Genomic DNA, 16,855 nt, shown 5'->3' with positions numbered 1-16,855 from the left:
TTTACCTAGCCCAACATATTCAAACCTCACATCAAACACACAACCCAGATACTATTCCAACCCCACTAGTGCCACTTCACATCCTTCCTATGATTGGCCCTATCTAGAGTGTGCTGCTACAGGGCCATGAGTGGGAACTCCATTCCTATAGAGTATAGAGTAATCATGTACCAGAGGAGCCATAATTCTTCTAAGATGAGGCATCATCATCTTCTCCACACTCCTAGTTTTCTTGTTCCCATCTCACATAGTTTTCTCCAGGATGTTCAGCTAATCAACCTATTACAAAAATAGCTCAGTTCGTAAAAGATCACCTGTTATACATCTTTCTTAATACAATATTCTTACAGTATGAACATGCAGTAATTGAAACATGTATTAACACAAATAGATATCACGATATTATTCATGGCTGATCCACCGCTAATAATAATTAAGTGAAGTATCAAAGGTTGAAAGTTTTCTCCTTATTCAACGATGAAGTATATATAATATAAGTATAATCTGATATCAAGATAAATCGAGTGCCCTTAAATTAAGACATTATTATTATTATTATTATTATTATTATTATAAAAATTATAAGAAAACCACTTGTCCCTACACATATGAGTTATAAAAGGCGGGTGGTCCTCTATTCTTTTTTTTATTATTATTATTTTAATATTTGAAGTTCAAATAAATGATCAAATGACCTGAAAGATTCCATTTTTAGTGAGCTCATTTAAAATAAATAAGCAGGAAAATAGTAAAAATGATTTTTTTTAAGGATATAATTTCCTTTATTCTTAATCCTTATGTAAAAAACCAGAACACATGTGGTGGTGATTTTTGCCTCTGTATTATCAGCTTCTGGGTTACAGAAGGGAAGTTGGGATATGAGTTTCCCCAAAAACCACTTTCTGGGTTTTCAAATTCAGAGGAAAGTTTGAGTTTGGGAATTCTTTTCTCATATCAAAATCTATGCTTTTGAGCTCAATATCAGGTATTAGACTTTCATTTCTCTGGTCTAGAAGTCCATAGATTGTTTGCACCTCTCAATTTTTTTTTTAATTAATTGTCAGCTATCTGTGATGAAGAGTTTGGGAATCTGCTGTGGATGTTCATTAATCCAGGTTTCTTTTAAGATTGCCGGCGACTGTATCTTGGAAGTTTGAGAATTGGGATTTCAAGTATGAAGTGTTATCTGTAAGGATGTGGTTAGATGCCTGTGAAATTCATGCTTGATCATGTTGAAACCGATATTTTCACGCCTTTGAAATGCAAGAATCAAGATTTCAGGAGTGAAGTAAGCTATATCTTATAGTGAGATGAGGTGCTGATTTTTTAGTTGCTCTTTGTGTATGATCATGAAGAAGTAGAAATAATTTCTGGGTTTGCTAATTCAAAAAATCAGGATTTCATTCATAAGCAAGTGATTACTTTCTGAAATTGATTGATAATTCAGTGAGATATTTTGTATGATCATGGAGGAGCAGAGCAGTTTTAAGGGACGAACAATGGAGAAACAGCAAAGTTTTAAACAGAAAGTGATGGAAAAACTCCCTAGTTTTCGAGGCGGAACGGAAAACCAGTCCACTTCCCGTGGAGTAATGGAAAAGCACCCCAGTTTTCGTGGAGCACTCGAGAAACAGAAGAGTTTTCGTGGGTTTATGGAAAACCAGAAGAGCATTCGTGCTGTGATGGAGAGGCAGCTCAGTTTTATTGGCGGTGGTGAGAGGAAGAAGAGCAAGGAGTCGCCTGGAAAGCGAGGTGACTCACAGATTCATTTGGCAGCTCGTGCAGGAAATTTGAGTAGAGTTAGGGAGATTCTTCAGAATTGTGATGGTAATGATGCAAAGGATTTGTTGGCAATTCTGAATCAAGAAGGAGAAACTTCCCTCTATGCAGCAGCAGAAAATGGTCATGCGGGAGTGGTTGCAGAGATGTTGGGATACATGGACCTGGACACTGCTTCTATTGCAGCTAGGAATGGATTTGATCCATTCCATATTGCAGCTAAGCAGGGTCATCTTGGTAAGAGCTCGATCTGATTTTGCAAAATCGCCTAATATGATATATAACTATGTTTTCGAGATAGCAATTACAATAACACTTCAACCTCAATTAAGTGTTGTGCAAAACATGTTGCAACTATTTGTGGGACTTATTTTTTCACTGGAATGCAAATGCTTGTATTGAAGATATTTCTTACTAAGATATGGGAATTGCTCTTTTTTCTGACTGCATGGATATCTTTAGCTCTGTTCATGCATTCTAGGTTTTGGAGTGATGAGTGCCTGATATCCTACAGTTAATGATATGGTTATATTCTAGGATTCTTGTCTCTTTTCATCCTTAATTAACTTCATTTTATCATATGAATTTCTTTCACTTCATAGTCCATATAACCACCATATACGTGATTATTAATTGTTTTATTTTGAACATCACTGCAGTATAACAGTTTCTTTGTCTGATAATTGCACCATTTAAAGTTTTGTAATCTGGTTTCATGGATGAAAAGCTGATGCAATTTTCAGGAAATTCCTACGATTATTCCCTAGCCACATGCAACCAATACAAGCCATGCTCCTAACGTGTTACAGTCTGCTATATGAATCCTTTTCTGTCAATTTACCTAGCTAAGACCATATTCATCTCCATAGAATGTCACTACACTCTTATGTGGACTGTCAACCTGTTGAACCATCTTCTTGTCTGTGCTCTAGACTGGCTGTAATGAGTTATATGACATTTAAGCAAGAGTCAGACAGATTGGTCCCTTTTCTATCTACAATAGAAGATAAAGTGCTCCACTCCTTGAACATTTTTTTTTTTAATTTTTTAACTTTTGTTGTTGGTTCTGATTTTTTTCCCCTTCTAAATCTTGTAGAGGTGTTGAAGGAACTCTTGCATGGGTTCCCCAACTTGGCCATGACCGCAGATTTATCTTGTACAACTGCCTTACACACAGCTGCCGCTCAGGGATACATTGATGTGGTGAATCTCCTTCTGGAAACAGATTCAAATCTAGTTAAAATTGCTCGGAATAATGGTAAAACTGCTCTTCATTCTGCTGCAAGGATGGGGCATTTGGAAGTTGTGAGATCCCTATTAAGCAAGGATCCAAGCACTGGCCTTAGAACTGATAAAAAAGGACAAACTGCACTGCACATGGCTATGAAAGGGCAAAATGAGGAAATTGTTCTGGAATTGTTAAAATCTGACCTCTCTGTTATGAGTTTGGAAGATAATAAAGGAAACACAGCATTACATATTGCAACAAAGAAGGGCCGTACACAGGTGCATACTTTTCTTCAGTTTTCCTTCTTAGCCTATGTTATACATTGTAGATTTTAATTTTACCAATGCTATTTCCTTCTGTTGATTTTTTTTTGGTCTCATATCCCATTAAGAAATATTAATTGCTGGTATCTGAACTAAATCTAATGATAGTTACAACTTAAGATGGATACCAAGTAAATTTGTTATTGAACCAAAAGCATCAATCGTTCCCATCTCCTATTTCATTGACAACACTTTTAAAACTCTAAACACGAAGCTAGTAAAAGTGGCCATTTTTTTTTTAATCCATGTTGCTCTTTCCTAGGCTAACAAAAGTAACAAGTATTGTATATATAGTTTTTCTTTTTCATGGATATGTGAACTCTTAACACAAGAATTTGTAGTTTACTCATATTTAGATAGGATGTTTAAATTATCTAAAAGTTTTTCAGTAGATGGGCTTCCAATTTATGAGAATGGGGGCTGTTACTGGCCAGTGCTATCCCTTATTCTTAACTTGACAAATCCTTTAAGAAAAACTGAACTTGTAAACATTGGAAGTCTCGTGCACTAGAACACCTTCTTATATATCAAGGAAAGAAAATAATCTCAAAGCAGAGTCATAATAAAAAAAAAAAAATAATGCAGGAAACAGCTGTCAGTTAGCTAATTTGGGTTAGATTTAAAAAAAGCAAATCTGTCGAGAATTTTTGACAATGGAATGATCACTTCAAAAATATTTTGAGAATGTATCCTTTTTTATTTTTTCCTGATCTATCATGAAATATTTTATTCTTTTTGGCTTGAGAACTTTTATTGAGAGTTGGTTCATTTAATTGCAGAATGTACGTTGCTTGTTATCAGTTGAGGGTATCAATGTCAATGCAACTAACAAGGCTGGAGAGACCCCCCTTGACATTGCAGAAAAACTTGACACTTCAGAAATTCTGTCCATGTTGAAGGATGTGGGCGCCGTCAATTCTAAAGATCTTGGAAAACCACCAAATCCAGCAAAGCAACTTAAGCAGACTGTCAGTGACATAAAACATGATGTCCAGTCCCAGCTTCAACAGACCCGTCAAACGCGTGTCAAAGTGCAGAAGATTGCCAAGAGGTTGAAGAAACTCCATATTAGTGGCCTCAACAATGCTATAAATTCTGCAACTGTTGTTGCTGTGCTCATAGCCACAGTCGCTTTTGCTGCCATTTTCACTGTGCCTGGGCAATATGTTGAGGGTAAAGAAGAAGGAACGTCTCTAGGGCAAGCCCATATAGCAAAAAATCCAGCTTTCTTAGTCTTCTGTGTGTTTGATAGCCTGGCATTATTCACTTCTCTAGCTGTTGTCATTGTCCAAACGTCTGTTGTTGTGAGTGAACAGAAGGCAAAGAAGCAGCTTGTGTTTGTTATCAACAAGATCATGTGGCTGGCTTGCCTCTTCATTTCAGTTGCCTTTATTTCTCTCACTTATGTGGTGGTGGGTCAGAAGTCAAGGTGGCTTGCTATTTGTGCAACAGTAATTGGTGGTTCAATCATGCTTACTACAATTGGATCTATGTGCTATTGCGTGATTTTGCATAGAATGGAGGAGTCAAGATTGAGGAGTATAAGGAGGGAGAGTCGATCTGGTTCTTACTCTATGTCTATGGTATCAGAGCCGGAGGTCCTGGACGGTGAATATAAAAGGATGTATGCACTGTAAGGACATCAGGATGGAAAGAAATGGATCAACTATGAATAACAGACCTATTATTCTCATCTATATTATGAAGAAAGCTATATGATGCTAATGATTTTAATGGTAATGAAATTTTCTTGCAAGTTGTGCTGAGGTGTTGCATCACTAGAACAATATGAAGAGACGAAAAGAGTACTATGATTCAGCAATTGAAAGACACCTATTCATATGCTTATCGTTTTTGTCTTCTGCAAGAAAGCTCCCTTGGCAAGATGCTGGTTTTTTGGTGAAACATTCACACAATGGTGAGATCTGATTACTGTCTGGATCTGATTTACAAGTAATTACAGATTTGATCAAGACTCAAAAGTGGGCAGAAGTTTTTGAAGACTGATGCCATTTCTTGGGTCCGGTTGGATTGTATTTTGTATGCATGAGAAAATGTTGTAGTGTAATTATCTTTAATAGTTAATCTACAAAAGCTTAGCTTAGCTACATGGTATTGATTTCCTTTCCAGCTTCCTTGTGTTTATTTGGTGAAAAATAATTTATAAATTGAATATATTTTCCATATAAATTATTTTCAATGAAAATATTTTTCATAAAATCATTTTTCATTATTTGATTGCAGTTTTAAATTAATGGTATATATTTATACTATATAAATATTAGTATTTTTTTCATATTTTAATAAAATTATCAAAATCTAAAAAATGACAAAAAAGAAAGTTATTTTCCATCGAAATAGCTTAGTTTTCCTTGGTCAGGAAAATATTTTTCATCAACTCATCTTTCTTAATGCCCCTAGAAAATTTGGAAAAAATATTTTCTGCTTAGAGTGAAAATATCAACTTGGGGCAATACAAAAAAAGAAATGAAAAAGGACAGAAAAAGCATTCTTTTTCAGAAGAAGAGATGAAGCTCAGGCATATCTATTGCAGTCTTTCCAAAAACTGCTCATCAAGAATCATAAATTCACTGAAACTACAAAGATAAATACATGAGAACAAACAAATTGGACCTGTCCAGAAATGAGTGAGAAGGAGATCATGCCTCAAGAATATTTACATCAAGATGCATCTATATCTATCAGCCTTCAATTTTAGCTTCAAGATTTACGCGAATTTCGATGATCATCGCCTTTATCAGAAGAACTGCTTAATTGACCGAGTTCTGATCGGTTAACTGCTCCTCCCTGGTTTTTTCTAGCATTGTTTGATTTTGACTCAAGGCGAACTGCCTTAGCTGAGAAGCAGTGACGGACATGGATTCTGTGACTTTTCATTTCTGTTGAGCTACCTCCTTGGACAATCACAACTAAAATCACTTCCTTATCACGTGTGTCTTCACACCACCAGTTTTGTGGGATGCCATCAACAAAATCTTCTAGGGTATGGAACTCTTCATGATGTACTGATACCTCTACATACTGATCAGGTTTAATTATACCAGCAGCCGGTGTCACCTATGTTGAGGAAAAAAATACAAGAAAATAAGCCACTTCAGTGCAAACAGTACATATTAGTCCAAGAATAGACCTTCAGAAAAACAGATATTGATGCATCACAGGAAATGTTGCGTCGGATTCAAAAACATGGAAAAGTACCTCAAGCCATCGTGGAAAGCCATAGGAACCTCTTGGACGGTAATCTGGCTCTTCTCCATCATCCTTGACAGTGGATTGACCTTCACAAATAATGTTGAATACAGCTTTTTCCTTGATGCACTTGTTTGTAATACGCAGAATGCATGTATCCTGGTTCTGCAAGACAACGTTATCAGTGCTTACAGCAGTTTCTGGAACATAACGTGATTCTTCAAGCAAAGACCTGACTTTCTCATTAGATCTAATAATTTCCCCAAACTCTTGTCTCCTCACTGATCTGTCAGCATGGGCAATTTGGACATTGAATTTGCAACGCACAGGTTTGTGATCACTCTCTGTGACATCCATGCAAGCCTCATACCTGGTACACGTGGAGACCAAATGTTAGAATAATGATAGATGATGAAAAAAAAAGCATAAAAAATCTTACTATGAAACATACTGTACAACTGATGCGACTATAGGACACTCTAAGCTGCAATCAGACACTGAAGCTACCCGATTGTCACGATATATTATCCTATCGCACCAAGCAGGAATGCGCTTTTTCTCCCCAGAATCATATCCTGCAAAGAATATGCATGATGGAATTTCCAAACTGGAAGATATTGTTTAAAAATAAATAAATAATGAAAACTGATTCATTTAAAAAAAATAAATATATATATATATATATATATATATATATATATATATATATATATATATATATATCAGAACGATCCTCTTTAGGAGACTTTCCAGAGAAGCCTAGACTCATAAACCAATACTATAAAACAAGTTTACCTCCTAAACCTGGTTGGTTTCTTTCAAACTTGTAGGTAGGAGGGAATCTAATGAGAGCCTCACGCATTCCTTGGAAAACTTTTCCTGCTTTCATTTCTGCTCTGAGTTGATCCTTTTCTCTAAGCCAATCAAAGCTTCTTTGTGAAACAAAATCCCTTGCTTCATCATAAGATATACCAAAAAGCCGGTAATTAAAATCACCAAGAAACACAACCATATCTGCCTCAGATAAATCATGCTTCGTGTCTTCAGAGTTGGCATTCACAGCCTGCAAAAACCCCAAGACGTTGCAAGTTATTGATCATAGCAACAAAGATAATAATTGTAATTATAAAGAGCCAGATAATAATTGTAACTATAAGAGCCAGATATTACTGATGTAGGTAATAATGATGAGAATATAATACATACATTTGTACCCTTATGCGCTTGAGTGGCCGTTGAGACACCAGCTGCAATAGATAGGACCAATGGCAAGCCAGAAATATAAAATAGCCAGAATAAATATGTGGAGAAGGCAAGAGAGCAACACAAAAACAGGAGTCGCACCATACCAGCTGATGTAAGGTTTGATGACCGGCTGAAAGCCATATTTCTATAAATATGATCAAAATCAGCATTGCGACGATTGACTGCTTCCAGATGTGCGGCCAAGTGACAGTTCACAAAGCATATTATCCGGTCAAGAACTCTGATCCTCAAACCTACACCTCCCTGCAAGTATAAAAAGTAACCCCGCCAATACATTACATTAAAAAAAAAAAGAGCAAATTTAGAAGAGTATAAGTAAAAACAAAGGCACATTTCAATTGTCCAAATTTCTTATTTACACATCACTGCCTCACCAGTTTCATTTTCTACATCAAATGCCTTAGGATTCTAATATATTCTGTGGTTTGATGAAGGGACAAAGAGACAGAAAAGGGACGGGTATGATTGTTATCCTTTAAATTGAGGAGGGAGAGGAAAAGGGGAAATGCAGTTATATCTACAAAGCCCACTTTTAGTTTCTTATCAAAGGTGACAGAGCTGGAGGCATAGAAATACCTACTGATTGACTGCATTTAACCCAATAATTTTTTTTTAAAAAAAAAAGAGAAAGGAATCAACTGTTTTGCCTTTGAGATTTTACAGTCACAGGAAATGGGAGAACTGCCTTAATTTCCTATCTTCCCTCTCTGCTACCAAGCAAGCAACAGTAAGTTCTTAAGATGTTTCAAATGAATAAAAATCTAGAACCATAAAAAAGATGAACCTATTTTTGACAGTTATAAAGTGATCTAGAACTAGAACTAAGAGTGTTTTTTTTTTTTTTTTTAATTCCTTATACAGTAACCAGTCCTGCAAGCTGCAACACCTTGTATTGTATTCTTGGATGAAAAATATGTAGGTGCATTTATTATCGAAAGAACATTAATGTTTTGTGTCCGATGCAGAATCCTGAATTCAAGCTGCAAAGTTGAGGAAGCTTTGTGTGTTTGTTACAATTATCAAGTTTATAACTAAAACATAATCTATTAATTGGTTGAGCTCTTTGGCTTGGGCACTCCCCCCCTTTCCAGTTTACCTTGATTGAAACTATACTAATTAAAAAATTGCAAAACAATATTGCAATTACCATACCACATCCTGCTAAATGGTATTTGATAAGATAGAATTCACACACCAGAATAATCCAAGCATGATCAAACTTTTGTCAAAATATTTCTGATCAGGCATTTTTCATGTGTGAAGCTATTTTTTTATTCCCTTGCAATTGGTCAAACCACTTTTTATGCCAAACTGATGTCCATTAATTTCAGGAGGTCTTCAACCGTCTACCTGAGTGGTGACAATATACCTGATTTCTTGGAAAATAATGCATATGCTGCCAATATGAAATCTTCTCTCTAAACAATGTCAGTCATTTATACCATATTGCCAACTAAAACTCCGAAATTCAATAGATTTTAGAAAATTCAGTTTTTTTTTTTTTTTTTTTTTTTTTTTTTTTTTTTTTATCCTAGGTTTTATCACATATAATAGGATTTATCAAATTCAGTCAATTCAACTTATACAGTGTTTTATGTTTTTGTAAATGAATTGTTATTGATTGATTAAGCAATGAACATGGTACGGAGAAAGTGGGAAAAAAAAAAAGAAAAAGAAAAAAGAAGAGACACTTTCCCGAGGAGAAACATATTTCATTTGTGACTTCCTAATTTACAATTTTTTAAAAAATGAAACCCATGAACTGGAAGCTGACCTGTTCATCCATCCAACTAGTTTGACTTGGTTAAAATCTAGTTTAATATTAAAAATTTTTAATAGTTTTTAAAGCGAAAAGGTACATTAAAAACTATACTGGACTGTGCCAAATGCTTAACTGGTTTGGTTCCTAACTTAATTTGTTTGACTCCTAGTCTAGTCCAATTTTCAAAAACTGTCAATTCATTGCAAGATAGATGAAGATGCCAATTTTGAAACAAGAGTTCTAATTACTACCTGCCATCATAGTGAAAGCCAATAAAAGCAAATAACTATTAGCAGTGTGACAATTGTGTGCAAGAGTTACTACAAACATTACAAAAGCTATCATGTTAATCTATTTGCAAATGCTACTTTCTAATTGACTACTTTATCATTCTATTTTTGGGGCAAGAAAAGGTACACCTAATTTTAAATTTTATACATGACAAATAAGCACCATGGAGGCAAACAGTATCACCTTATTACCAATAGCACGTCCAAAGCCACATGGAACTGCTCCAGCATCAACATCCCCAACATGTGCTCTAAGATTCTTCCTTACCCTAATTATTAACTCACAATATAAGTTCCAAAGCAACATAAGAATGTAGGAACACTATGGATATCAACAAGGCAGGTTAGGGTGTTTCACAAAAGAAAAGAAAGATGAAGGGCAGCTTTATTACATGAAATAATGGTTCCTTTCACTCAGTCTTCATTATAATTACTTACCAAAGAGATATAAGTAAGCCTGCAAGCTGCCTAGAACCCATACGTTCAAAAGTTGTTCCCTCCTCTAATGCCTTCCCTATGGTGTCCTGCCACCACTGCCCAATAGAGCTCCCTTCAAGTCCTACCTATAATTGGAAAATAAACAGGAAACACAATAATGCATAAATCATACCAACTATGTAGAATTTAGAAACATGGATGCACAAACACTCAAATATCATTTAAAAAAACAAAGAGATTGAATCAAAATCAAAGCGCTAATAGTTTGTTGTCAATGATCATAATCCTTGGAAATAGATGAGATGTTACGTAGTTAAAACATCAGACTTCAATTAGAGTGTTTTTGAAGGGGGGGGGTGGGTGGTGTTGGAGAGAGACAGAGAGAGAGAGAGGGAGAGAATTCAGAGAGCATCAATTGTGGCATGCAAGAGAAAGGGAAAGAGAGAGAAACATCATCATCAACATAGGTAAACAACTCAGTCTTACAGTTTCTTTGGCAGCAGACATTGCAAGAAAACCTGCACCCATCTCTACCTCTTGCAACCCAACAACAACAATGCCAACATCTGACACAGCAGAACCCAACCATGACATAAGTGCATCGTGAGAAGCTCTTCCTTGACCAACATTCCATGTGCCAACTAAAATTCTGAAACTGTCTCGTCTTGTGTATACCACTTCTTGATGTGCTAATTCTGATCGTATTATATTGTCTAGAGGTCCTGGAGATGTGAGGTTCCATCCACGTATACCTCCATGAGTAGCCAAGCTAAAAATATAACCATTCCCTACTGCCATTTTTATCACAGGATTACTATGAGCAACCCATACTGCAATAAGATTTCCCTCAAGATCCAATACTTGGACAATGCCGCTCGCATATCCCACATATATTCTTGTTCCAAAAGTGCAGAAACATTGAACAGTGGAAGAATGGTGAGTAAAATCTTGCAAACGATTTCCATTTCCATCCCACTGCACAAGGAGGCCATTAGAACATCCACTCCATATCATTCCATCTAAAGTTAACACCAGTGCTTCTGTTCTCTTGGTTTCTTCTACAAATGCCGTTGCTCCCCTAGTGGCAACTCGACGTACAGCATCTGCAGCTCCCATTATGGCATTTCGTGAACGTTGCAAAAAGCCCTGTGATTTCTCCTTTTTTGATGTGGAAACAAATTTTACCTTCATCTCATCTTCAACTGGCTGATCTGGTGGCTGTGCTGATGACAGGTCAACTCGGTTTTCAATTTGACCATCAATATTGAATACTTTCAGAAGCTCCTTTGTATGAGCATCCCTGCAGAAAATGTAAGATAAATAAGCCTTTTTTATCTGTTTCTCCCCTCACAAATGGTCCATGACTTCTGCTTTTACAAGGCCAAAGAATAAAAAACAAAGATAGCTATTTGAAGAGTATACTAATGCAAAAAAAAAACATTGAAGGTCAATACTCATAATTTAAATTATATGTCAACCAAATGATGTCAATAATACAACAATTAATGCATAATGTAAAAACCTACCATAGGGAGAAGTACATAGACTGAGCACACCACACTTTAGCTCTAACTTTATCCGATAACAAGCACTTCACGTCCGAAGAAGATATACTACAGGCACCATTTACAGTGACTTGACTTCTAAGGTCAATATTTGACCTCTCCACCAATAAAGCAGCCATGTGCTTTTCCTCAGGTGAAAGAGAAAGAGACTTTTCAATGGATTCCCATGGCCAGATCTTAATAACACCTCCTTCACCACCAGACCAAAGATCACCTGAACCCAAACATAATAATTAGGAAAAGAAATCAATAATGAAAGAGAAAAGATGTGTCAACTGTGTCAAAGCTTTTGCATACATGATGCCTTCTTTAGTTCTTCTTTAGCAGATAGAGAAAACTTCCAACTACTTAAGTGTGTGAATTAAACATTCAAGCTCTCAATTTCATTACATGGATATAATATTTAAGAAAAGGACAAATATATGTAATTCTCTAAATGTGCATTTATATGAAGCCCTTTAGATTTCGACTATGAAGTTTTTGTTTCAGTTTTTTCTTCTTTTTATCTTTTTATTTTTCTAACCAGCAAACAATCCCTTCTTAGCAGATCTAATATTTATTAATTCCAACTTTTCAGTTTGACTGCAGTGTATTTCATGAACAACTTATAGGGGAGCTATAAGTAAGGAGGCAACAAACAAGACTTGTCAAGAACTTGCCTCTTGCTTATAAAACTCTGATGTTATTTAATAAAACTCTACATGTACATGTGGCATTGGTTAGGGATTTGGCTCCTGTTCTCATTAGAAGATGAAAGTTTTTTTTTAATTGCTAAGTTCTTTCCATTAGTAATCATAATTACTTATCTAATTGTATTTTTTGTTGATAATTTATAGCATGTCAAATTTTAATCATTCAATGAAACTGTAATGACAATTTTTATATATATATATATAGCAAAATTGGTGCCAATTTATTTTGTTTCAATTAGATAATGTTAATAATTTTTTAATTTAATATTCTAATTCACATATTTGTTTACACCTTTTAATAAAGTTTATAACTATTATAATCTACCATAAAAAAAATCGGCAATTATTTAAATTTATACATTTTACTCACGCTTTAGTAATATTTATAAATGTTGTGATACTAAATTGCTAGAAATATTTACATAAATATCATAATATGGCATTTTCTGTAATGCTTGTAAATGTTGTTACTATAAATTTGTCTATAAATGTTGGAAAAACACTTTTTGCATAAATGTTGCTGTAAACAATAACTAATAGCCACATTCCTTTAAACAACATTTGCGATAAATGTTGTCATAGGACAATTGTAATGCTTTTCACAATTATAATAACATTTGCCAAACATCAATATAGACAATTTTTTTGTGTGCATGAATATGAAAAACAAGACAAAAAAGAGGCAGAAAATGCAACAACATTGAGAATACTGATTATTAAAGATAACCAAAACAGTCAAAGGCTAGTTTTGCCCAATGCCCATGAAATTTGGCGATCACACAATGCTTCCTATAGTATGTTGAGTCATTTCAAATATAATGTCTCATTCCTGCATGTTTCATATATCCAAAGCATTCAGTACAGTTCTTTCTCGTAATTATTATTATTTTTATTCAAATAGAAATGTTTCTTAACATTATCCTAAATAATAACAAATGCAAACTCAAACACAATGTAAATTGTCCTCCATTACATAAAAATGAATCTTTTCCTCAAACGTTTCAAAACTCCAAGTCACCAATTATTAACAAAGCAAAAGAAAGAGACCTTACCATAAGTACTCATTACTATAGAAAGAACGGGACCTTTATGAGCCTGCCATGATAATCCTTCCTTGAAAGGGGCATTATCATCCAATGGTTGATCCATTCTCCAAGACCTGATCTTTCCGTCCTTGTGTCCACTCCAAACCAGCCTATTCCCACCATCAGCTATCAAACACATGGTGGGCGACGTGTTTGCGGACTCATGAAACGGCGCTGCATCCTCATCACCCCTTCTCACTCTTCCCCCTAGCCCACACCCAGGGTCGTACGCATTCTCAAAGCTCCAAAACCTGACTCCACTCTCCTGACCAGCCCACAACTGCGTCTCCGTACAAGCAATGTTCCTCAAGAATTTACCCACCTGGGTTTCTCTAAGAGGGTGAGGTCTGAGCTCCAGACATGTAGGACGTCCAGGATGGACCGCTGCACGGTTTGGAGCCTTGAAGATTCCCGTCCCTCCACTTGCAATGAATTCCGGCAATTGGGTTTGCCGAACATCATCGGGAGGACCCTCAACGGTGAGGCTCAAATCGAGCCTCTGCTGGAGCATCTCATCACCACCACTCCCACCAACAGTTTTATATGTAGAGGAGGAGAGGGAAGGGGATGAATACGGCAAGTAGTCATCATCGGAAGAGTCCAAGTAGCGTTCAGAAACAGGGTGTGGGATGTTATCGAGGCTATGTTTTCTGAGTTTGTTGTGTTTCTTCTGGCCAGAGTTGCTACGTAGCTGTTGGCTGTAGGAATGCATCCTGCGATTAGGCGGTGGGACTTGACTTAGCCCCGCCAAAGCTTCTCGGTCCTCGTCTTCTTCAATTCTATCCTCCATAGTAGTTGTTGTTGTTATTGGGTGTCAAGAATCTTGAAAAGTTGGTGGAAAGAAAGAAAGAAAGAAAGAAAGAAAGAAAGAACGAATGAAATGAAAGAAAGATAGAGAGAAAATGGAAAGCAAAGAATGAGTCCAAGGTAGAGATCCACAAGAGAAGGGAGAGAAGAAAGAAGAGCATGTTGCAGCGAAGAATTAGGAGGAGTGTACGGTGAAGAATTTTCCATATCTTCTTCAACAGAATCAGACGTGTGAGTGAGGCTACGCTAACTACCATGCACATTGGCCTTCGGTTTTTCTCTCTTCAATTGCCCGGTTTTCATTTCCCCTTTGTCCTCCTTACCATTGGTCCTTTATTTCATATTATTTTTAATTTTTTTATTATATTTTTCAATTTTTTTAATATTGATAGATGGGCCAATATTTATAATTCAATTAATTAGTTAAATTACACCACAAACAATCCTTTTTATCACAATGAATTTAAGTTTTTTTTGGGAAATTATCAGAAAAAAACCTAAACTTTTAATATTTTTACAATTCTATCCCGAGCCGAAAACATTGCCAATCGAACCTTAATGTATTAAAGATTTGCATAATTTCTCTAAATTAAAATAAAAAAAAATTGTCAAGTAAACCATATATTATTAAAGAATCGTAAACAAAAACTTTTATATTTACCTAATAAGCTCCACATCAGAAAAATTTACATAATGAATTTTTCATTGCCCACAATGTATATAGAACAGCTCTCACCCATGTATGGAAGGAACAATTGCTTCACGCATCACTTCTTGGCTTTGAGCGAGCAAGGGAGACATCAATCGCAGACATGGAAGATATTTTTTATGAGTTTTGAATTAAAGAAAGGAAGGAGGTTGGTTGGAGAAGCTGTCGAGACACAATAGCAAAAGAAGAACGAAAGGGAGGAAGAAAGCTTTCGATTTTGGAGGCTCCGGTTTTTTTTTTTTAATTCAGGGTGGAATTACACAATTCTCAATAGTTAATGGTGAAACTGCACAATTCTCAATAGTTCAAGGCGGAAGTGCACAATTCTCAATAGTTCAGGGTAGAATTGCGCAATTCTCAATAGTTTAGGGTTTAATTGGTAATTTTCTTAGTTAGGGTAGAATTGTAAATTTTTTAAAAATTGAGATTTTTTTTGGTAATTTCCTTTTTTTTATTAGTATGTGTTCTCAATTAACTTCTATTAGAATATTTAAATGGTAAATAATTTAATGGATATGATTTATTGATAAAATTTATTAAAATTATTTGTTAAGTGGTTATTGAACTAATAATCCATCATTTTCATTGTAATGCAAGTCTAAAATCAGAAAAATTAGTTTTTATTTAGCCAAATTAATTAACTATTAAACAAACTTAATTAGAGATACGAAGTTATTAATATGCAAATTAAATTTAATTATTTTAACAAAAATATATATATTTGCTTAGTCAAAGTATAATTGCAAAAGTTAACCCTAATTAACATAGTGAAATGTGACATTATATAATATGATCTTGAAAAATGTATTGCGTATACTTATAAAATATGTTGACATTATAAAGGATCATATCTTCATTCATTTAGTAAAATAAACTAAAATTTGTAAAATATATTCATGCTTATTAGGAGAATTTAAGGGGTGAACATTGCTCAAATGCATTCGATTTAGTTAAAAAAAAAAATTAAAATTTATAGTAAATTAAACTAAATTAAAAAAAAAATCAAACCAAACTAGCTCGAATCCATTCAATGTGTTTTTTTATTTGGCTTTATTTTGAATTTATTTTTTTTAGATTATTTTGGATTCATTTCATACATTATATTTTTTATTTTTAATTTAAATTTAAATTTTAATTACAATTAATTTAAAAAATAAAATATATAGTTCAATTTAATTCTATTAAATTTTTTCTTAGAAAACTAAATTAAACCAAAATGATTGATTTTCTTAAAATTAAAACTTAAATCAAATTGATTTATAAAAAAATTAAAATTAATTCGATAGATTTTTTCAGTTGAAACCAATTTCTATTGAACCCTAAATGCAGTTTTCTCCAATGATACCAAAACTTTATGATATATTCGTTAAATTTACAAAATATTTTCTTACCAAATAGTTGATAAGTATCTTAACTCATTTATATAATAATAATAATAATAATAATAATAATAATAATAATAATAATAATAATAATAATAATAATGAAATTTTAATTTTGATAATACAAGATGGTTATTTTTTAATTATTTTGATTTATTTTTAAGCTTAAATACAAATTATCGTATCTTTCATTAAAATTGTATCTATCTTTATATAGCATACTAACAATGGATCATTTGCATATAATATGTTTATCTATATATAAATTAACGTATCTTTCATTAAAATTATATCTATCTTATGTAGCGTACTAATAATG

General features: G+C 34.3%; 2 protein-coding genes across 6 annotated transcripts; one reads left to right on the top strand and one right to left on the bottom strand.

The window, feature by feature from the left end:
* Nucleotides 1-784: 784 nt before the first annotated feature.
* Nucleotides 785-5,432, top strand: LOC110653437 (ankyrin repeat-containing protein At5g02620). Of its 3 annotated transcripts, none has more exons than XM_021809064.2 (4): nucleotides 786-985; nucleotides 1,116-2,016; nucleotides 2,876-3,285; nucleotides 4,110-5,432. In XM_021809064.2, the coding sequence occupies exons 2-4, from the start codon at nucleotides 1,461-1,463 to the stop codon at nucleotides 4,965-4,967; spliced, it is 1,824 nt and encodes a 607-aa protein (XP_021664756.2). In that variant the 5' UTR covers nucleotides 786-985; nucleotides 1,116-1,460; the 3' UTR covers nucleotides 4,968-5,432. The 3 variants fall into 3 exon arrangements, with proteins under 3 accessions (XP_058009824.1, XP_021664756.2, XP_021664754.2); XM_021809062.2 differs by having other exon boundaries at nucleotides 1,065-2,016; XM_058153841.1 differs by having other exon boundaries at nucleotides 785-2,016.
* A 427-nt stretch (nucleotides 5,433-5,859) lies between these two features.
* Nucleotides 5,860-15,380, bottom strand: LOC110653438 (type I inositol polyphosphate 5-phosphatase 12). 3 transcript variants are annotated; one of them, XM_058153840.1, is made up of 11 exons: nucleotides 15,107-15,380; nucleotides 11,823-12,075; nucleotides 10,783-11,596; nucleotides 10,297-10,421; nucleotides 10,043-10,127; nucleotides 7,890-8,049; nucleotides 7,747-7,787; nucleotides 7,336-7,603; nucleotides 6,992-7,115; nucleotides 6,550-6,910; nucleotides 5,860-6,408 (listed from the first exon to the last, which is right to left on the bottom strand). In XM_058153840.1, the coding sequence occupies exons 1-11, from the start codon at nucleotides 15,120-15,122 to the stop codon at nucleotides 6,052-6,054; spliced, it is 2,604 nt and encodes an 867-aa protein (XP_058009823.1). In that variant the 5' UTR covers nucleotides 15,123-15,380; the 3' UTR covers nucleotides 5,860-6,051. The 3 variants fall into 3 exon arrangements, with proteins under 3 accessions (XP_058009823.1, XP_058009822.1, XP_058009821.1); XM_058153839.1 differs by lacking the exon at nucleotides 15,107-15,380 and adding an exon at nucleotides 13,606-14,903; XM_058153838.1 differs by lacking the exon at nucleotides 15,107-15,380 and adding an exon at nucleotides 13,606-14,915 and having other exon boundaries at nucleotides 7,747-8,049.
* Nucleotides 15,381-16,855: the final 1,475 nt, after the last annotated feature.

The sequence above is a fragment of the Hevea brasiliensis genome, chromosome 9, assembly GCF_030052815.1.
Source record: "Hevea brasiliensis isolate MT/VB/25A 57/8 chromosome 9, ASM3005281v1, whole genome shotgun sequence".
NCBI lineage: Eukaryota > Viridiplantae > Streptophyta > Magnoliopsida > Malpighiales > Euphorbiaceae > Hevea > Hevea brasiliensis.
The sequence above is the reverse complement of the archived record's forward strand: the minus strand, read 5'-3'. Positions and strand labels throughout refer to the sequence as shown.